General features: G+C 38.1%; 2 protein-coding genes across 3 annotated transcripts in view; one reads left to right on the forward strand and one right to left on the reverse strand.

Moving 5' to 3' along the window:
* The window catches only part of LOC101170687 (slit homolog 3 protein), a 296,346-nt gene that overhangs the window by 136,615 nt on the left and 137,094 nt on the right, over positions 1 to 22,637 (forward strand). The window lies entirely within an intron of this gene.
* Positions 2,192 to 5,195, reverse strand: LOC111947959. Of its 2 annotated transcripts, none has more exons than XM_023958962.1 (5): positions 5,118 to 5,195; positions 3,597 to 3,774; positions 3,359 to 3,506; positions 3,089 to 3,198; positions 2,192 to 2,770 (listed from the first exon to the last, which is right to left on the reverse strand). In XM_023958962.1, the coding sequence occupies exons 2-5, from the start codon at positions 3,753 to 3,755 to the stop codon at positions 2,483 to 2,485; spliced, it is 705 nt and encodes a 234-aa protein (XP_023814730.1). In that variant the 5' UTR covers positions 3,756 to 3,774; positions 5,118 to 5,195; the 3' UTR covers positions 2,192 to 2,482. The 2 variants fall into 2 exon arrangements, with proteins under 2 accessions (XP_023814730.1, XP_023814731.1); XM_023958963.1 differs by having other exon boundaries at positions 3,359 to 3,497; positions 5,118 to 5,194.

Consider the following 22,637-nt stretch of genomic DNA (forward strand, 5'->3'; position numbering starts at 1 on the left):
GTACATTAGCATGGAGTGTGTGTGTGTGTGTGAGTGTGTGTGGAGGGAAGCATTTGTGCACCATGATGACAACATGCGCTGATTGTGCTCTCATGGGTCTTGTCCTTCCAGTGCTCTACCTCGGGTTATTTCTTTAACCCACGCCTAACTTTTTCCTTCCATCTTTACTTTAAATTGCTGGTCTTCATTTTTTTTGTCATTTTTTTTTCCAAAGACCCACTCGAAAGAAAAGTGTGTTTTTAACAAGTTCTTGTGGCATTTTTCTGAAGACGGAGGACAAATATAAAGAGATCCAAATTGGGTCTTTATTCAAATTGTCGCGAATCAGGAGCAGTCAAAGAAAACGCCGTTTGAATGAGATCATGTATGTGACACGCTGGGGGGGTCACAAGCTCCCTGCTCCGATCCATTCTGATGCAATTGACTAGATGCACACACTATTGTGATGTTAGATTGAGGGGATAGTAAGCTAGTGGGAGAGGTTGTAAACACATGGGTGATGGAAAGTGGGGGCGGGCTTACCCCATACCAACTGTTCCGCCCACAACTCAGAGATGACCTTGGAATGAACTCCTGCTGCTCTGCAAAAAACAGAAAATGACTTTGGCTAAAAATAATGATATTCATAATTAAAAGACCACTGGGAATGCTTCTCCTTACTTCTGCCTTGGTTCTAGTTTAGCCTCATATTTGTTGCTCTTTTGGACGTTGTTCTGCATCCTTATCTAAACTTTTACCTCTGTTGTCTGGTCTTTTTTTTCTGGATTGCTCCTTTATTTCAGTTCTTCTCTGTTTCCCTTTTCTTTTCTCTTTTTTGGATTGTCTTTTTTTCTAATCTCATTCCCTTTCACTCAAATCTTCTTCTTTGTCCTTGCTGCCCTCCATCCATCCCTCCATCTTCTTCTCTTATTCCTCCTGTGTCTGCCATCCTGTCTGTACCTCATCATCTTCTTCTCCTTTTATTCCTCCTTCTTTCTATACTCCCCCCCTTTAGTCCACGCCCACCCTCTCCATTAGCAGATTAGATTTGGTCCCTTAATGCCGCTGGGCACCCCGACTTTACGGGCTCCCATTACTCCTAAATCATTTTTTTTTTTTTTACCTCCTCTCCATGTCTTTTCCCCACTGCTTCTCCTCCTCCACCCCAAAGCCCACCACTACCTGCCGTTTCTGGTCTGTGCAACACTCTATGTGGTCCAGAGGCAGTGATCTGTAATCCAGAGTGACTGTGAGGGAGGGAGGGGGGGGGGACTTCAGTGTTAGTGTGTGACCTATCCATCTTTATCTCCCGTAGCATATCAACTAGGGCTGCAGGATATGAGGAAACCTCACGATATGTGATATTGATATTAGTGATCAAAATTGCATTGATAAAACTTGCAGTACATGAATTAAGCTAAACAACCAAAAGCATAATTTCCATTTCACTGCAATAGTTTAATTTAAATAAGGGTAAAAAAGAACTTGAATTATACTCCAAATGACCCTCATCTACATGGAAGGCGAGCATCTACCATAGATGAGTTCCAAAATAAATAAAAGAGCTCCATCCGATTGGTCAACATCTTGAAAGTGTTCATCTGATTGGTCAAATGCATAAATGCTCATTTGTTAAATACTTCAAGCTGCCATAAGATTGTTTTAGCACATTTAAGGTAAGCATTTATTGCAATTTTCGCAGACTTTTGCGATATGCGTGTTCCACATAGATATCGCGATAAGGCCTAATTTTAACTAATTGAGTCTTTCGTTTCATACCAACACTGCAAAAATTGACTGTCTAAATACAAGAAATTTAGACTTATTTTTAGATTATATTGTCTTAAAACAAGTGAAATTATCTGCCAGTGGGGTAAGATAATTTCACTTGATAAGATATCTTAAAATAAGAAAAAATATCTTGGCTTTTAGAAAGAGAGAAACAACTCAAAATTAGTAGTAAAATACTCATTTCAAGCACTATTTTTTAGGTAAAAAAGTCTCAAAACTAGTTTATAAATTCTTCTTTGACAGTTGTTTATTACTCACTTTGAGTAAAAAGACCCTAAAACTAGATAACCGTAAGAAGATATGCTTTTAATTCAAGAGTTATTATACTAGAATTAAGACTTATTGCTAGCTGAATTAAAGCTAGTATTGTGTAATTACTAGCTTTTGTAGCTCAAACCAAGACAAGAAAAATACAAGCATACAGGATTAGTATACTTAACAATATTTATTTATATTGCTTTTTTCAAAATTGCTTTGAATACACTGTTAACATAGAATACTTCTGCTTCTACAAATACAAAGAACTGCTTGAAGCATTTCAACATAAAATTTAACATAGGTTTACAGCTAAATCTTAATGAACGCTGATGCAGGCCATACTAGTAAATAATCTGAGGTTAAGAGAAATAAGAAAAAGAGTGTCTCTGGTTAACATCACCAAACAAGGCATTCATTTCTCACCGTGAGAGCTCTACCACTCAGTAAAAACGTTTCACTCTGCCAAAACTTTTTTTATGAACTTGTGGTGTCCCGCTCGTGAATATTGTCCTTCAATATTTCTGTCTGACTGACAAAGTAGGGTTGCCACAAACTTGGGATGGGTAAGATGGAAGGTGTAGTGGTAAGCCAACAGATAAAACAACCTATGGCCAAGATCTTCTTTGGCAAAGGTGGTGATGGGAGTTTCTCCACTTGCCACGAGACAGCAGGACCCATCAAAGAGCAACACCGGGCTGGAGAAAGATCTCTTCTCCAGGTATTTGGCAGGATCATCTGTTGGCTAAAGATAAAAATAATTAGGGTAAAACAGTTTATGTTGTAACTTTTACTAAAAATGTTTTGTTAGTAATAATGAAACATCACTAGGGTCGTATTTGCCATTTTGAAAATTAATATAATTTTTGTAGATGCTTGTATTTAGGCTTTTTAGGTGTCATTAACACCATTTTGCATATCTAGTGGCAGAAAAAAAAACAGAAATAAATGCTGGGATCCTCACATTATTCCTTCCAGTCTCTACCCACAGTTATTACAGACCATCAGAGACAAACAAAAATCAAGCACAAAATCAAAGTTTCAAATGGGAACAAAAACTCACCTCTAGAACATGCAGCAATGCTTCACTAGCATGTGCCAGTTTCTTAAGGGGTGAAGTTGGAGATGGGAAAAGCGTTGGGAGTGCTCTGAAGAGTGCAACGTTGTGTTCAACTAAAATAGAACAATATAATAGAATAACTCAGTTATTAACTTCATTTTCAGCTTAATGTTGAGTTTACATTAAATTGAATATCAGTTTGCATAATAACAACGCAATTCTGACCAACACCTCTGAAAACATTATGCAAAAAAAGACAGTAAAATGAGTTACCTCCACTTAAGTTCATGGGAGGCTTCAACACTTTTTTCCAAACTCTGTAAAACTGCACTAGTGAGCAGAAGTCTTCCCATCTGTCCTGTACTTGACATCTGAATTTGCCGTTTCCCATATCCTGGATCCACCGCAGCTCCTCCATCACCTAAAACACAAGTAACATACAAAAATGCCTCCTTAGTAAAGATGGGCGGTGGGGGGAACAACCAATCAAAAACACAAGTAAATTGCTTACATGATGAAGCTCCTTGAAACATGGATATGCCTCCAGAATCTTTGTAGGTCTATCATCTTCTTTTAGGACATCACTTTCAATGAAGGCTTTTCTTGACTGAAATCCGAGGTCAAGGATCTGGCAGACAGCATCTTGGTTTGGTTTTGGTTCTCTATACATCTATCGAGGCTATCCGTTTCTGCCAAAATGAAAAATAAAAATCAGTGAAGATATCAGACATATTCTGAATTATACAATGGGTTTTAGCCGACATGAACTGTTATACTTCCATTATTTATTAGAGCAACATAAATGAGAAAGCATCTTACACTGCTGTATATAAAAGCTTGTTTACAATGTAAATGTAAACAACAATAGCTGTAATGTCTCAATATCAACAATATCAATATCCAATGGTATAAGGATAATTAAGGTAGGTCAAAAAAATAAGAAAAGGTAAAGCATTTTAAGTGATCACATAGAGGGCATAATTTTATTCCTGAAGGAAACAGCAAAACAACAACATATTTGCGATCTGAATCAAAGATACGAGTTCTTAGTGTCATAACCTTCTCATAACTTGTCTAATCCAAGTAAGGGAGGTATCATTGCAAAGCTAGTCAGAGAACTACATGAATTAAGGTTGATATCAAATCCATTTTTACTTCATTATCAACAAATAATAAGTAATTACGAATAAAACCAAAAAGATTGTACAGTTCAATTAAGCTAAACAGATGCTGTGAGGCAGAGTAAACACTGAAATCTTCTTCATGGCATATATAATGTTTATAAAATGATCCATTTTTAGCTGACCAAAAAAACCTTTGGAAACAGATATCCTATTTACACTATTTTCCTTTTACATTTTAACTTTTCAAGTTAATAAATAAGAGAGATTCCAGACTCGTTTCCTGGGTTTGAACTATCATGTGGCTCTATGTGTAAAAATACTTTGAAGTACTTTCAAAAGTCATTATTGATTTTTATAAATAAATAAAAACAATAATAAAACTGCTGTTTTATTTATTTATTATTTTATACCACAATCCAATAGTATTTCATTAAGCTACGTTTGCTCCTTTATGTTTGTAGACATTGGTTGCAGCCTATCAGTTTACTCAAAACCTGTCACATGACCTCATGTCCCAGCATTCACTTCTTGGACGGAGCCTTGCAAACGGGGGGAACAGCACCTGCTCGCTTTTGATTACTGATTAAATTTCCGGGAGGTGAAGATAACTACAACAAAAAATATTAGCCTGCATGTATAGTACGCACCGATCTAGTGACGCTCATTCATAAAACGGAGAAAACACTGCAGCCTCGCGTTCCTCTAAATGGAAGAAATTCTGGTGGCTAAGCTAGGTCATACGAACATGCCTAGAAGAGACGGAATGCCGCTCTGCTACTGGCTGCCTCGTCACACTTGTCGACTAGCTTGGATACCTAGTTGTCATTAGGCTTCGGGGAACAATATTTGTTCACATTGAGTGAAGTAATAATATTTAATAAAATAAAAATAGTCTCAGAAAAACTTACCGAACAGGCTATCAGAAGGGTCTGGTTCAAAGTGGCTGCTGCTTTTCCCTCTCTTTCCAACCATCAGGACAGGCGCAACCAAATGACTTGAGGGGGGTGGGGGTGAGAGGGTTACCGCAAAATATGTACCTTTGTCCACAAAGTTGTATGATGTAATTAGAAGATATTATACACACTACTTTAAAACTCACCTCTATTATTGTTGTATGGTAATACTAGGGAAAATAAATTTTGTGTTATTTATGAAACCCTCCCGTCCCCCCATTCCCTTCTTAGCTGGTATTGACCGCAGGAGGAAAAGGAGTACCGTATGTTCATGTTATTTCAGACTTTGAGATAGTCCAGATTGTTTTTGCACCCGTTTTACCAATGCAGAGCGTATTAAGACTTACAAATCTGATTGAACAGCATCTGAAACGATTTAAGCCATTGTTTCCTTAGAAAACTGTAATTCCTAAGCAACACTGCCTTTGCATCTCCCTGTTAAAATTATTTATCTTGGTTGTTTAGACATATGTGTATTATGTTTGAGTCAAAGCACATTTTTTAAACAATGGTCATCTAAACTAAACTTCAGAAATGTCTGTTAATCACTTGTCAACCATAATCAGCTTTTTGAATGCTGTCAAAATGATATCAGCACAGAGCATCCCATATATTTTTACATGAGAAGGAGTTGGGCCTTGTCTCAGAAATAATTAATTTGGAACACATTACAGGAAAGATTGGAAGGTTTTGTGACAGTTGTGTTCTGTTACTGATTTGCACAAGGGTTATCCCTTTTTCTATCTATCTTAGATGATCCCCCCCACCTTCCATTGACATGTTCTCCCTACCATGACAAAGGTGGAAAGATTTCATGTTATCCATGGACACCAGTGAAGATCAAAAATCATTGAAGAAAAAAGGTTCAGAGCACTGTCTAGTGGGTCTAGATGACCCAACTCCTAATGTTAAAGTGCCTAGGATAGCACAAGGGTTACAGAACAGGTATAGCAATATTACTTTTCTTAACAGCTTTGTTGCTGTTGCAGTGTTCAAGTCCACATGTTACTAGGTCTTGAAACAAGTCTTTACAGCTAAAAGTGGTCACAAAATAAAAATTCAAGCCTCTGCGAGTAATTTATCTTGTTGTACATGTAAAATGACTAATTTTAGCCTTTATAAAACTAAGTAAGAAATAAAAGACTAATAATCTTGTAACAAGATTAATAATCTAATGAATTCTTCTCTTGCATAGTAATTTATTCTTAAAACAAGTTTTAAATGATTATTGGACTAAATTTAAGATTATAATTCTAGGTTAGAAACTTCATTTTTGCAGTGAAAATGTTTATCATAGACCTTATGTGTGTTTGAATGTGTGTTAACTTTAGATGAAAAGCAAGAATCAGATATGTCCTTTAAATGTATTTTTTTCTTCAGGAGAATCTTAAAAATGGGGAAATTCAAAGGGTTTTGTTTCAGTATGCACACGAGCGCAGAAGCCGCCGTTCACAGTGTTGCCGGTGTCTCTGTAGAGTCAGCATCTTATCATTTATTATGCCAGTGGGTGCGTTAGCTGCAGCTTCACCTTCTGTGACAAAACTGCTGATCACCGCGTCCTTTTTAATCATGTCTCAACAGCTTTTAGCTCATTTACTGCATTCATCTATATGCTGCGCCGAGTGTACCATGAAAGTACCGTCATGTACTGAAATAATGTGAGACCTATCGGAGTTCCAAGCACGCTGCTCTATTGTCAAATAAATGCTATTATATGGAGCAAAAAAAGGATAACATTCCTACGGGGACAGAGACACAGCAAAAGACCGTCTTAGCTCTCATGGTTAAAATCATTCATTTAGAATAATTGTAAAAATTCTTTTTATTTCCCATATGAATCACTTAAGGGGGAGTGGACTTTAAAAAATGCAAATAAAACCCCCAAACCAATCATTTAGACGTGAAGAGAATGTTATGTTAAAGTCCTGCTGGAAAATCAAGGAATTTCATTGACATGATGTGTGATGTAAAGCTACATCATTTTAAAAAGTTGTATTTCACCTTCCTTTTTTTATTATTTATCAAACACAACCGATTATATGTTGTAGGGTTAAACAGTTTTGCAGAAGTCTTCAATACTTATGAGTACTGACAATAAACTGTGCTATCGTTTTTTTTTTATATATTACATTGGACATTCATTGGAATCAATGAAATACTTCAGCCGCTGTTTTTCTCAAAAAGCTGAGTGGCTGTTGGCTGCCTCATTTTGTTCCTTAAAATAAAATAAAATAAGTAAAACATTTGCCATCCCAGTTATCAACATTAAAAGCACTAAACATGCAAAATAACAGCATCATCGTAAGCTAAAAGCACTAAACATGCAAAATAACAGCATCATCGTAAGCTTTAATCGTGGACAATAACAGTTTGATTCTTGTCCACAGTAAACCAGATGACCAGATGAATGAATATTTATGTCGATAGTGAATTTACAAGTGTAAGACCAGCAAAAAATGTTTTGCAATGAATATGGATGGTCAGAAAGATTCTTTAGTCAGGCCTGTCAAATATGGAATTATTTCAGTCTCAATAATCAGAAATGCACACAACCTGTTTCACAAATACACACGCTCTGATTCCCAACTGTAATTGTATTTGCAATATAAATTTGGAAATGCACACGTTGTGTTTCACAAACACACAAGTTGTGTTTCCCACATGCACTCTAAATGTTTCACACATGCACAATAGGTGTTTCTTACAAATTTCGTTTCACACAAAAAACACAAAAAAATAAAAAAAAAATGTTTCAGAAATTCACAATAAATGCTTCACAAAGATGATTTTTAGTTACACTTGTATTATGAACTTACATATCATGCAAAATGCAGGATGTGCATTTGAAAACCCCCTCTCATTTGTGAATTTCCCCACGTTTGTGAAAGAAATCCCTGCAGCCAATTTTGAGACTCTCCTGACGCAGCAGATAAACTAATGTCATCATTGGCTAATGAACCTGTCAGTCAAACCCATCCGCAAATCAGGCGTGTTCGCTTTCAGCTAATTGAATGGCCCCTTATTTCTGATTATTAAGACTGAATTAATCCCATTGTCCAAGCCAATAATAACATGACAACTGGACTCAGTGACCCCTCCTCCTTGATTTCCAAACAGGAAGTACTCGCCGGTTCCTATAAGTCAAAAGCCTATAGACTTCTGTTGAAAAGATAAACATCCATAACTCAATCATTTTATTTGTCTGAATGACCATTCTTGCTCTGATGCCTTGTGGCCTTCCAACAAGGTCATTCCTGATTGCTGAGAGTGGTTGGCATAAAATATGCATGCCCCCATATTGGTTTCTTCAAATATGGGGGCATCCATACCAAGAAAAAATGGTGACTTGAGTAAACTATTTTCAATGGATGTCAACAAACACACTTTCCAGTTCTCATGAACAGTAGATGGTCAAAACTCTCCAATTATGCAACAACAAAAAGTTATTAAAGTAACAGTTTGATGGCAGAGGACTGTTAATGTTATGTTTAAATCAAAGTCAATTTTTTCCATGTTCATATTAAAAGCTGAAAGTGCTAAAAAGGAAAATACATTTTTTAATTGATTTAATTTTAAAAAGTACTAAAATAACTTTATTAATAATGATAATAATAAAATGAAAAAGACAATTTAAGTAAAAAATAATAAAATGAAATAAATATAAAAACAATGTTTTATAAATACACTAAAAATAAAATAAAAAAATAAAAAATAAAGCGTAAAATAAAAAAGGACACTCTTATCAGAACTTAGATTTTTTTTCTCAAGATATAAAAAACATTAAAAACATTGTAACTAATCAAAATAGCTTGTTACTGATTAATATTTACATTTTTTGCCAAATGTTTTCTGTCATGTTTAACCAAAACGGAGCAGTCAAATTAACCTAAAATCAATTTTCGGCACTATTCTTGCTCTTTTTTTTTTGTTATTGAGGAAACACAGTGGAGAGGAACAAAAGCACAAAATCAGAAGCCACTCAATCTAATCTCCCAGCCTTAATGGGAGCTGCTGCTTTTCAGACACACCCTGAGATGCGAGCACGAGCACACACACACACACACACACATGGACAGAAAATGATGCAAACACATACAAGTGCATGCTTCCTTTAAACACTGCTCAAACTCTTTAGTTCACAGAGAAGCCCTGACAGGTTTAACAACAATACAAGCTCAGTCAAAAGCATGCAAACAAGCACCTGTGAGTGCAGACACACATAGATCTCCTTGCTCCAGTTAGCCCTGACATTAGCCACTTGCTGTTTCTAACTGGATCATGGGGCTTACTAAAGAGATTAGGGCCTGGAGACAGCATAGCAACCACACAGATGCTGTCAGGGACACACTGACACACACAAAAGTGCTTTCATCCCTTGATTGTCTCTTTTATTCCTTTTATCCATTCTCTTTTTTACTACCTCCTTCCCCTTTCTGTTGCACACACACTCACACACACACACACACAGACTCACACCAGCAGACAGGCCCTCAGGCTGAGAAGACAGCAACCCACAGCGACGGTGGAAGAGGCTCTATCAGAGGAATTAGCTTACCAGTAACTAAGAAGGGAGGATGACAGTCTTCCCTGTTCACCATCACAAGCAATTTCCATCACTGAGCACAGCCACACACTTACTGGCATTGTAGAAAAGCCTGCCCATTTCCGAGCATTTGTCTCAATACAGGGATAAGCTTTGCAGCATTTTGAAAGCTAATTTAACTGCTAAATTATAGTTAGTTTAAAGGCTTTAAACCTAAAAACTTCTAAACTTGTTGTAATGAACATCTATCATGTTTAGCCTAAGATATAAACTTATTGTACTACCATAATGTTTATGGTTAGGGTTTAATGTCCTTTTTGTGTGTGACAAACCTCTCATACAGTTTGTCCTTAAAGAGACATCGCGTGTCATGTACAAAGACAGTTCAAGGTGCTTTACATAAAACATTCATAGAATCATTCCAAAGCAATATTAAAGGATTAATCATAAAAAAAGATAAGGAACGTTTAAAAGAGCTGAATTAAAAGGATGCCTAAAGTATAGAAACTATTTAAATGCAGCTGAGAACAGGTGGGTCTTTAACCTGGATTTCAAGTCTTTCCGCTAATCTAAGGCTTTCTAGAAGTCTGTTGCAGATCTGTGGAGCATAGAAGCTGAATGCAGCTTCTCCTTGTTTGTTTTTGACTCTAGGAACTGACAACCGATAACCAGAGAGGCTGGCTGGTACATACCAGTTCAGGAAGTCAATCATGTATTTTGGTGCTAAACCATTCAACACTTTATAAACCAGTAACATAACTTTAAAGTCTGGCAGACAGGAAGCCGGTGTAAGAACCACAGAACTGAACTGATGCGGTCCAATTTGTTGGTCCTTGTGAGAACCTGATTAGTAGAGTTCTGAATAAGCTGGAGTTTTTTGATAGATTTTTTTGCTTGTCCTGTGAAAACATTTCCACGTGGTCAAGTCGACTGAACACATGAACTTGTTTCCCCAGGTTCTGCTTAGACGTCAGGTCTTTAATCCTTGAAATATTTTAAGCTGATAATGTCCTGCCTTAATGTGTTCATGTAAATTTTGGTCCGTGTCCATGACTACACCCAAGTTTCTGGCCTGGTTGGTAGTTTTTAGATACCTCAGTTTTGTTTTTGTTTAACTCAAGTAAGCTTTGGTACAACCAGTCATTTATATCCTCAATGCATTTACCAGGACAGAATGGGAAGACAAAAAGATTTGAGCTCAATCAAAGTCTATCGGAAAAATACTTATTTTACTGCCTCTACATTTGCTCTGTGTGCAGGTAACCAAATAAGGCAAAAACTTTCTGATGACGTTTGTTAATGTGCTTCAACTTCTGAAATTGTTTAGTGATTTAAATATGATGTCATTTCAGCATTCTTCTAAACTACAAATTTAAAATTTATAGTTTAAAAATATTTGGAGTCTCCAATCCATTCAACCATTTTCAGGCAAGAAAAGAAGGCAAGGTAGAAAACAAAGACAAAAGTCACCATGAATGAAGCTCTGCCATGTTTCCTGTGGCTGCTTTGCTCTCCAAAAAGACCATGTACTCTTTTTTTTAGATGAAAGGGTCTTATGGTCTAGGCATTAACTTCCATGTCCTTCTTAAACATGTCATTTTCTTAAGTTCTGTCAAATAATGTTTTTGTTCTATATGAAAAAAAGAATTGAAAAGCTGAATGAATGATTATTGTCATCAGTAAGGGTAATGATTTATCCGTAGTTGTTTTTAAAACTTATACCATGGTCCGGGTAAATACTCAATTCTTATTGGCTTTAAAAAGTGATAATCCATAGGGATAATGCACGCCTTAAAAAGAAGTTCCGGTCACATAGCGTAAAGGAGATGAACTAACTCTCTGAACTTATGCTTTATATGGAAATCCTGGAATTTCTCAAAACGTTCAAGGATTTCAAAAACCAAAAGGCATAGCAGGAATAAGATGAAGGAGCTTAATAGTTGAATAGTTAAAAAAATGTGAAATGTCCTAGCTGGGTCTTGAACCGGCAACCTCCTGCACAAAGACTTCCCTAAGAATTTCAATGAAGCAAAAAATCCTGGAAATCCTGGAATATCTTGAAAAGTAGGATTTGAAAAACCAAAAGTCATAGCTGGATTAAGCAGAAAGAGATGAACATTTTAATAGTTTAATGGTTAAAATATGTGAAAAATTGTAGGAGTTAAGCATGAAAGCTAAAATTGTTGAAGAAATGACTGAACTGTTGAGAATTTGAAGATGTTGCTAAAATGGCTAAAAGTACTAGCATTGCAATCAACATAATCACCCGACTCAGAAAAACACATTGCTTGAGAGTATCATATTGGTAAGAGCTACATGTTATAAGTTGATAGAAAATCCACTTTTTTTCAAAATGGTGGCTTTTCTATTGATTTTATCTCCATATCAACCATTTTATGTTTGCGTCGCCTGGGCATAATGAACAAATCGACGTCAGTTACAGACGAATCGGAAAAAGCAAACTTTTGGACGTCCTTAGCAACGAGGTTGTTTGCTAACTAAGCCCACATTCCCTATATGTCCGTATCTAGTGTATTTCAATATGTTCAGTTCAAGCCATGGATGCAGTAAAACGCAAAAATCGCTTCAAATTTTGGCACAAAATGGCCGCCAAATCGTAGGTCGTGTCGCGATCCCATAAAGATTTCAAAACGTATGTTGTAGTCCAAAGCCTTGTGATCATTTTAACGTTTGAATGGTAGCTAATACCGTTCGTCCGAGAGGGCCAAGCCACCTTCAACACCATCAGTGCAGCTGACATTAGACAGCTGGGTAGAGCACAGGACTGGAAAATGCTGGCGGACCTGGACAAAAAACTATGCTTTCCACGGGAGGTTGCATCCACCAACATTCAACCAGACCTTGTACTGTGGTCATCCATGCATAAGCTCGTATACATCATAGAGCTCACAGTACCCTGGGAGAGTGCAGTAGAGGAGGCTTATGAAAGGAAGATGCTGAGGTACGCCGAACTCACAGCATACGCCAAAGAGCAAGGCTGGAGTGTGAAGGTACCCCCAATGGAAGTAGGATGCAGGGGTTTTGTGGCAACTTCAACACCTAGGCTACTGGGAGGGGAGGGGAGTGCGAGGGAGGGCTCAAAGGCAGGCAATTAAAGACCTCTCCCAGGCAGCTGTGACGGGGAGTCAGTAGCTGTGTATCAGGAGGAAAGACCTGACCTGGGCTTCCAAATGTCTGGTGGCTGATGGGGTGAACCTGGGACGCTGGGATTCACTGCTGAACCCTCTGGAGGTGTTGTGGGCTTATCAGTGATAAAAGATGTCACCATTCATCTGCTTGCCACAGTGTCTCATCTGTGCCTTAGTAATTTTTTTAGGGATAATAACATGTCGTCCTATAAAACAGACCTGAAATATATATATATATCCCATCTTTATATATCTTTATATATTTTCCCATCTTTACAAATCCTCATAAAATCTCAAATAAGCACTTTTTTTAGAACATAAAAAGCATATCAGAGCAGTGTTCACATGCACAAAATTATTTGTTTCTCACTTTCTTTCTTTATTCTGAAAGTGGTAATCAATGCTAAATTGTGTGTTTTCAGTTGGATAAAAGCTGCAAATGGCAGTGACAGTGATAGTGCTTCAATTAATATCTGCTCGGGAGCATTCAAAAGGGAATACTCCTGTTGTTGGAACAGATGTAAACATGTTTAGAATTTCACTTTTTCCAGATTATAAACCGCATGACAACCGAGTCGGCGCTTCATACTGTTATCGCACATATCAATAAAAACATGCAGCAAACACATCCAAACCCCAAAACCACAAACCAAGCTGTGACTTTATCAGAAAGGCTGTTTTGTTTTGACTGGTGCACACCACCGTCTCTGTCAGTACCTCAGACAGGAAACACAACACCATCGCACACATTCTCTGTCTATCCTTTGTGCCGCAGAGACACCTGCAATGTTGTGCTCTGTTTCTGTGCTAAAAGTTAATTGGCCCTCTGGCAAAATGGCCTGCAGTAACCTTGACAACGCCGACCTGCTGAGAGACACATCAGCTCTTAGAAATGTCTTACATATAGGCTCACAACATGCACACTCTGAACATGTCTGTGCTGAGCATGCAACACTGCCTTAATATGGACGCACACGGAGCACTCACACACAGTAATCCCATTCAAGACCAGGCGTGTGTGTATGTGTCTCCATTAAAAAAAAAAGACAAACATCCTTGCTCTGCACCATCCATACGCATGCACACTCTTCCAGCAGTCCCCTTCAATCTGTTAATTTGCTTTGTATTATTTATGGTTGCTCCTAAGATGCATATAAAAGCAAAATGCCTCTGTCAGCTTCTCTCCACCACCTCTTCTCTCGAGTTTCCACACCTCTATTCTCCTACTCATTATCAAAACCATCTTTCTCTTTGTTTTTACACCAGTTACCTATCATTTAGTTGTATCTCAATGGCCAAACCCACTTTGAATTCAACCATTCTCAGTCCGTCACCATAACTGCCTCCTGTCAACCCTTACCTTTCTTCTTTGCCTCTTTTTGAGGTGTCCTCCTCTTAGGCTTCTTAATAACCCATCGTTTTCGAAGCATGTCCATCTCTCCTGCAGCGCTGCCAATTTTTGGCATCCAGTCAAGAGCCCAGCAGGGGTCGTTAGGTTCATCTTCATTTTAAGCCCTAAGGAGCAACTGATTTCTATGTCACTGCTGGATGTGTATTATGCAGTTTGTCATTTATGATTTTCAATAGAGTTACATTAAAGTGTGGATTAAAGCGGATAAAAACTTTCCCGAAGCGCATCAGGTAATCCTTCCTGAAAAAAGACCCACCAACCTTAGCCCTTCCAGCACTTCGTGAAACATATGCTGATGCCTAACGACCATGGGGTGACGCTCGGTCAGACATGCATGACATAAAATATTCTGGTGGACGTTACCAATGTTAGGATGGTATAGCTGATTACTGCATCGGCACTGCTGTAGAGCAAGTTGTGTTTAAACGAGTCTTATTTGCAGTTTATTGTTTAAATTTATTTATTTCTAAAGCACATTTCATATAAAGAAAACAGCTCAAGGTGCTGTACAAAAAACAAAGAAAGCAAAAACGCCAATCCCCACTCATGCAAAGAAAACAATTTTAAATAAGCCCCTCATAATAAAATACACAAAGACATTGAAGAAGAAGAGAGAACCCAGAAGGCGCCGTCTGCTCTGTCCTGTTGGCTGGGGTGTCAGTATAGGCACAAACATCCAAACCAAGGCTGAGAAAAACACACGTAAAGAGTCTAAAATGTAAAAGTGATCAATAGAAAAGTTAAAATTTAAAAACAGCTAAAATATAAAAATTAAACTAAGTTAATGCATGAAAAAAAAGATCTCTATCTCCACCTTGTATTGTCTCTTTCTTCTATCTCAAACTGAAAAAATTTGAACATATAATATCACGTGCTCCTTGGCGGAACATAGGAAGTGGGATTTTATTATTTTAAGTTTTATTTTTAAGAGTTGTTTTAGTGCTTTTTCTGATTATTGCTGCTAGTTGTATTTTAAGTCAGAACTACTATCTTGCTTGAGAAACTTTAAATAGAATCATGTCATCATCTTCTGTTTGTTTCCTTTCTGGGTCACGGGGCTGCTGGAGCCTATCCCAGCCACTTATGGGCAAAGGCAGGGGACACCCTGGACAGGTCGCCAGTCTGTCGCAGGGTCACAATCACCCACCCATTCATTCTCACATTCACAAGTAGGGAGTTGCTGATTGACCAACAAAACATGTTTTTGGACAGTGGGAGGAAGCCAGAGTCCCCAGAGAAAACCCATGCATGCACGGGGAGAACATGCAAACTCCACACAGAAAGGTCCCCCATTGATGTTCTGTTTCAGACAGATACAATAGATAGAATACATGGTCATTGGTAATCACAGCAGGCCTGCACAGTGGCGTAGTGGTTAGCTCTCGTGCCTCACAGCAAAAGACCCTGGTTTGAATCCCAGCCGGGTTCTTCCTGTGTGGAGTTTGCATGTTCTCTTTGTGCATGAGTGGGTTTCTCTGGGAACACTGGTTTCCTCCCACGGTTCAAAAGCATGCTAAGTTGCCCCTAGGTGTTATTGTGTGGCCCTGCAACAAACTGGGGACCTATTCAGGGTGTAGCCCAGCTTCACCCAACAGTAGCTGGGTTGGCTCCCGTGACCCCCATGAATCAATGTCAAATCGAATTATTGCGGTTTGTGCCTGGCGGGAATTATGTGACACCGAGTCTTATATCGGAATAGAGCTGTGAAAGAAAAAGCCTGGAGCGAGATTCAAGAGATTTACACCGCTCAGACATTTTGCACCAAGCCTCTTCCAACTGTAGGTGGCAGACATGATCTAGTAAACTGTAGAAAGAGGAAAGGAAGAAGAAGCCGCTGTTCAAGAACCCACATTTAACGTGTTCTTGAATTTGTCATGCATGCCCAGGGTAAACTAAGCTTAAGAGTAACAGACAACAAATCAGTCTTATAGGTTGGATGAAACTTTTATTTTATAGCATCACACATAGAACTGTCCTCTTTTTATTAAAATCCCAAAAAGTTTGTTAAAGAAAATGTTTTCAGTGAAGATTTGGGCTTTGCTATCTGGGGCTTACTGGTGACTTTTCGTTTTTGCTTTGAGTCGTGTTAACACACCTCGGAATGCTCCAGGCCAAGGATAGGTACTGTGTATAGAGACAATTGCAGTTACTGAGGATTATGATTTTGGCAATGGGATGTGCAATTTATCAACTTTTTAGTCGCTGCATAGAGGACAAATATGGAAGGATATTGACAAGAAAAGTAGACGGTAAAAGATGTAAATGCATACATTCCTCTGCAGCAAACACATGTATACAAGCATTTCTGTCAGACTTTCCTTCTCTAGACATTTACCGTTAGTTTATCTGAACCTTATAAACTGTTTTAAGGATCCTGCCTATACTGTTTTTCCAGCCGTGTCTTCAATTTGTCTTTGGTTCCTGTGTCATTCTTTTTTTGTCCTCTAATCATCAAAATCTGATTATTTCCATGACTGTTCCTTAAAGTGGTTTCTGTGCTGAATTGAAGAAAAGAAAGCCACAGAGAATGGAACAGCAGCCCCAGTGGTGGCATTGCTTGTCTGTGCACTTGGCAATACAAATTGGAAAAGGTATTTAAAAAATAAAGGGCATCAGGAGCATTAAAGTTGATTATCCAGTAACAAATGACCATAAGTGCACTCTAATGCTTTTATTTCTACAAGACATTTTTTTTTAATTTCTTTACTTTTTTTTTTACAGATAGTAACTCATCTAAATTTGCAGGACATCTTTCGGGCATGGGTCCAGAAAAGCTTTTATATCCATAACGGCCTATGGATCACGGAGAATTGCATTAAGCTGTCCAATTTAATTACAGTATCGACAAAACATAGTAGATACTTACAGCTTTACGAAGAGCGATGGACGAAGGAGGGGTAGGAACGCAGAAGAGAGAGCTGGAGAAACGAAAAGTGCAGACAATGTCCATTTATAACGCTGATGCAGTATTAAAGGAGGTGTTTGAGGAATGCGTGCGTGTGTGTCTGTGTCTATGCAGGTGTGGGTTAGGGCGATCCTCCGAGAGCTTTTAGGAACGCTTAGTCTCAGTTAGGCGCTACAGCTCCCTGATGACTTGTTCTACACAAACCCATACAAATGTGTAAACAACATGACACTTCAATACGCTAATGTATGTTGCCCACTCACCTGTCAATGCATGCACACATATGTACACCTACTGAAGTCCACACCTGACCAGAGATTGGCACGCTTGCTAAGGTCTGAGGAAGAGGAGCGGTTTTCCTATGGCCTTTCCAGCCAGGCACGGCTGTCAAGCTGGTATCCACCATGATCAATAGAGGAAGGCAATATTTTTATTCATACAGCGCCCACTTAATTAAATCACGGGGTGGGGGGGGGGGTGAATAGGAAAGGATGGATTGGGCTCCTAAGCAAGGGCACCTAGCCAGACCAGCGATAAAGAATTGAAGAATGGACAGAAAGTGGCCAAAAAAAGAAGAAAAATACACAAGAAAATACACAACATGAACAATGCTGTGCCCTTGACATGCACTTACCATACAGCATCCACGTGAACCCCTCGCCACAGCTGAATGTAAAATGGCGTGCACTCTCATCACATCCTTTCCTAGAATGCCCTCATCTGTGCTAATGTTTTGCGATGCGCAACTAAATGCTGTTTTCAACTTTTGTGAAAATCTTTGCTCTTTACAAAATGTTCCTTTTTTTAAAGATATGAAAGTATTAAAGAGAAAAATTCAGTCACTTATTATAAGGATGTTCATTACAAAGTCAATTTCAGATCTAAGAACTCAGTTTGATGTTTTTATTTTGAAGAAGTTTTTACTCACAAACATCCCAGTGGCTAACTTTATACCAAATCCTGAATGGAATATAAAAGCCCATACTCAAATAATCATTCATAAATATTTTTCATGTGGAGGCACTGTGAATTCATGACTAATTGCACATGTAGGAGAATTTTTCCACACAATGGGGCACAGCGGATTAGAAGGACTATCGTCAATGGATGGCCTATTTGAATTTATGTCATATGTAAGATGCACCGGACTATAAAGGCCCGTACACACCGGGACGAATTTCGCGCGCGATATTCGCCAACGTTTAACGCCTCATGACTAAACAAAGGGCACCAATGTGAGTGTGCACACCGACGCGAAAAACGCCTCGCGTAAATTTTTTAAAAAACGCCTCGGGTTCATTTTTTTGTTTTTTTCACGCTGGGTCAAAAACTATACGACCAATGAGAATGGCGCTTTTGCACACGTGTCTGGAGCTTCTGAAGTTACAGTAAAACACAACTTGGGGGCGCTCAAACACAAAACTGTCTTGCTGAGCACACATACGTCACGGCGAAGAAGATATACGCCAAGTAGCATCAACACTGCCGCGAAGAAATAAGACGAAGAAGATGCACTCTCTGACGGACATTCTAAAATATCCCCAAAAACGCTCATGATACATTTTCAGCTCCTGTACCAGTCGATAAAACTCCCCATGTTCTTCTCTTCTCATAACTATGGGATGTACCCAAAATCGACGTCTTTCATCATTCAACAGGACAATAATTTCTTTATCGCTGGAACTGGAGCTGGAGCTACTGGTGCTGGAAATTTTCATGTTTTCTTTGTTTGATTCTGACAAGCGCGTAAATACTTGCTCTCTTCTTCTGAGTGAAAAACGATTTTAAGAAGCGTAAAGTTGCGCAGCGCCACCTTGTGTACAGGGGAATTTCTGTTTTACATTAAGCGCCATCTAATGTCAGGGAATGAAATTGCATGTTCACTCGGCTCATCATCAGTGAAAATCGCCTGGGTGTGAACACAAAAAACGTGTTGAAAAGCGCTGGAAAATAACAGCTGGCGAATATTCGTCCCGGTATGTACGGGCCTTAAGGCGTGTTAAACAAGACAAAGCAGTCAGAGATATGTCTGTAGTCATTAACTATGTTCACAGTGATTCAAGAACTTGTTTGTAACACACTACACATTTACGTTACGCTAGAACCGTTAGCCATGCTAGCGAAATCTTGCTACCTTTACTTTCTAATCTTGTGTGCAACTCGTGAAAAAACACTAAAACAATTATTACTGTGACAACCCTGTTAGTAACAGTCCAACGCCACTACATGTTAGCCGCGTTAGCGTATTCACAATGTCTGTAACACCTACCCTCGGTTGTAACATGAAAATAACAGACTGCTGAAGCAAACATAACTGTGGCTATGCTAACTTTTAACATAATGAAAGAGTCAGAGATAAGTCTGTCAACCTGTTGGACTTTATTAACAACATTCACAGTAACTCTAGAACTTTCTTGTAATACGCTACACGTTAGCTACGTTAGCTGTTGGGTTTGTAACATTAGTGTAAAGACCAGAGACTGTGCCTGGCGGGAATTATGTAGAAAATTATGAAGAAAATAGTAACTCTCACATGTTTTTTTAACACTCCTTTGTATATACTGTAGAGCTCTTTTATTCTAAAGAAATTACTTTATTTTCTTAATTCCGCAACTTTTTATGTACATTTACTGTACCTTGAACACAAATTATCAAAGTTGCTTTTAGCGTGCGGTCTTACGATCATCTGAATGAACGGTCAAGCACTCTGAGGCTCTAAATGAAACCACTTTATCATGTTTATGGGAGGAGAAATTTAATAAAAGAAGGAAACAAAAAGCCAGGCATTATGTAGACCACCATCACCGAAACCTGCAACGAAATCTGTTCATGTCAAAAGGGTGTTTGTTCTCCATTTTTCAAACACACACGTATATATGTACTAATACTCAGAGTGCACCTCCGTAGGTAATGCTGCTCTTTTTAGTGTTTCAATGCTTTGCCAGAATGTTGTCCCTCCCATGGTTTGGGGGCACGATTCAAATTTATTCAACCGAGTTGGCACTGCAGCCATGATGGAAAAGTTCCAGTTGAAAGTGCATGATTCTGTACATTTGAGCAGCCGCCAGCATGCAAACCTTATTTTTATGGTGTCTCCTCAGGACAAATGAAGGTTAGAAAAATAAACTCATTTATCGTCAGTTTGAAATGCTTCATCCTTTCCAATTAGGATTCATTGGGTTTTATGTCTGCCTATTGTAACAACATAGGTTTATTTCTTCTATTGAAGCACTAAAACATGAGCCATACTGCATAAGTCACATGAATACATGCGTACCTCATTGACTGTATATGAGAACTGGACCGAGTAAGTGGGGCCTTTTAAGGGATGCAACGATTCACTTTCCCTATGATTTGGGTCAAACCTTGATTTTTGAGTCACGGTTCTGTGTCAGAATAAGAAATGGTTTGAGCTGACAAAACAACAACAAAAGACAAAACTGTTTAGAAGAATCATTTTTTTTAATTTGCTAATAAGCATTGAAGAAAAATCTTTCAGTTGACCCGGTGTATTTCATTAAAACAATAAATAATAAATCTTTCTCAAATGTAGCATAACATGAGTTTGACACTTTCAATGTAAACATGCTGGTGTGCTGTTGGGATGCAACAACTCACTTTTTCCACAATTTTGTTAATGGTGTAACATACAACTTAGTTTTCAATCCAGAATTGTGGCCTTCCTTGACTTCACCCATTGAAAAAGGGTTTACCTCCAGCTTCAACGAAATGATTTCAAGTCAATCGACAATTTTTTTTGCAATATGGACACCGCCATATTTAAACCAGAAATCATCAGTAAGCAGTGATTGAGTCGATCTGAGTCGATGCTCCTATGGTAACCAATTTAACCAATCAGTAATGAGTCAATCAACCCTAAAAAAGCAAATCAATCACCAATCAGGAACCGACTAAACTTAGTTGAACAGGTAAGCAAAATACTTATTGATAACGCTACAAATGTTTGGAAGCTCCTTTGTTGATGGGTGGCTTGCAGGATCTCTGCAGCCCGTTGATGAAAACATCGGTATCCCTGCAGCTTCTGTCTGACGAGACACAGTTTTCTGCATTTTCAACGTTCTTATGTTAATGTAACAGACTATTTTCATTCCTCTTCATTGTTTTGTGTTAAAATGAGGCATTTCATTTGGAGGGGGGGATGTTTTCATTCCCCTTTGGTGTTTCTTTTGTGCATGACAGTTACATGACAAAGAAAGCCAGCTACACTATAACAGTTTAATTTTGAGTCTGCAAAAGTTTTTTTTTTTTTTAAAACCTATCTGGAAATAACGCTGTACAAAATGGTCCACATCTTTCATGTTTGAGCATTGCTCCAATAAACAGACAAATTTGGTGTTTTTTCTCATTAGTTTATGACTTTCCCCCCGTAAATGTCCATGTTTTAAAGTCATAAATGTAGCCTATGACTTTTAAAGTAATAAATATATGACTATCGTAATTTAACAGTTATGACATTTTTCTTGTAAATTTAGGACTTCAAAGTTGTAATTAAAAAACAACAGGCTTATACACAGACCCTATAACTCCGTCGTAGTTTAGAATTTGAATAACTTCTGCTACGAAATAAATATCATTAAAATAATAAGGTATATCAAGAACATGTTAAAAAATGGATCAGAGCAAAGATGATTATTTTGACAAAATAGAATGACTAAGTAATAGCTGTTTACCTCTTCATAGAAGTCTATGGTATTTTTGGCTTCTATTAAGAACACAAGGAGGACGAGGAGGAGTCACTCAGTCCAGGTTTCATATACAGTCAATGGTGTACCCTCAAATAAAACCCACCGTTAAAAATTGATAATCTTTCCATGCATTAACCTCCTTTTTCTTTTGTGATTTTCAATAGGTTATATGTATATGTTTGGATTAAATGGGATAACTACAATGATTGTTTAAAAAATATATTTTAATAAATTGTAGTAAATTTTCGCTCAAATCATAGCACTAGTGTATAGAATGATTAAGCCAACACTTTACATAAAATAAAAAGGGTAAATAAGTCTAAATGTTACTTTATGAACTCTTCCGGTGACTGAAAGCACACAAAGCTGCTCCACAGCATCAGTGCAGACCGTCAGAGTACCTGCTCCATGACTTTGCCTGTGCCCCACAGTAAAGGCCCTTAAAAACAAGGGGAATATGAGCTAGCCAGCAGTCGATATTTATTACTGTCTTTATGGAACAATATTAAATGCAGTTACAGCCCCCAAGAGTAGAGAAGAGGAGACAGACAGAGAGAAAGTGATACAGCAAGAGGGGTAGGAGAAGAAATTGATGTTAGATGAAGAGAGACAACAAGGAGAAGAGTGCACCAATCAGAGGAAGCTCTCCGTTTTAGAAATAAGAGTGACGGTGTAACCTCTGTCCTCCTAAATGGCTCTGTCCTGCCTCCCCCTTCATTTTCTCCTCTCTTTTTCAACCCATTTTCTGTCCCCCCCAAAAG

Source organism: Oryzias latipes, chromosome 10 (genome assembly GCF_002234675.1).
Source record: "Oryzias latipes chromosome 10, ASM223467v1".
Taxonomy (NCBI): domain Eukaryota; kingdom Metazoa; phylum Chordata; class Actinopteri; order Beloniformes; family Adrianichthyidae; genus Oryzias; species Oryzias latipes.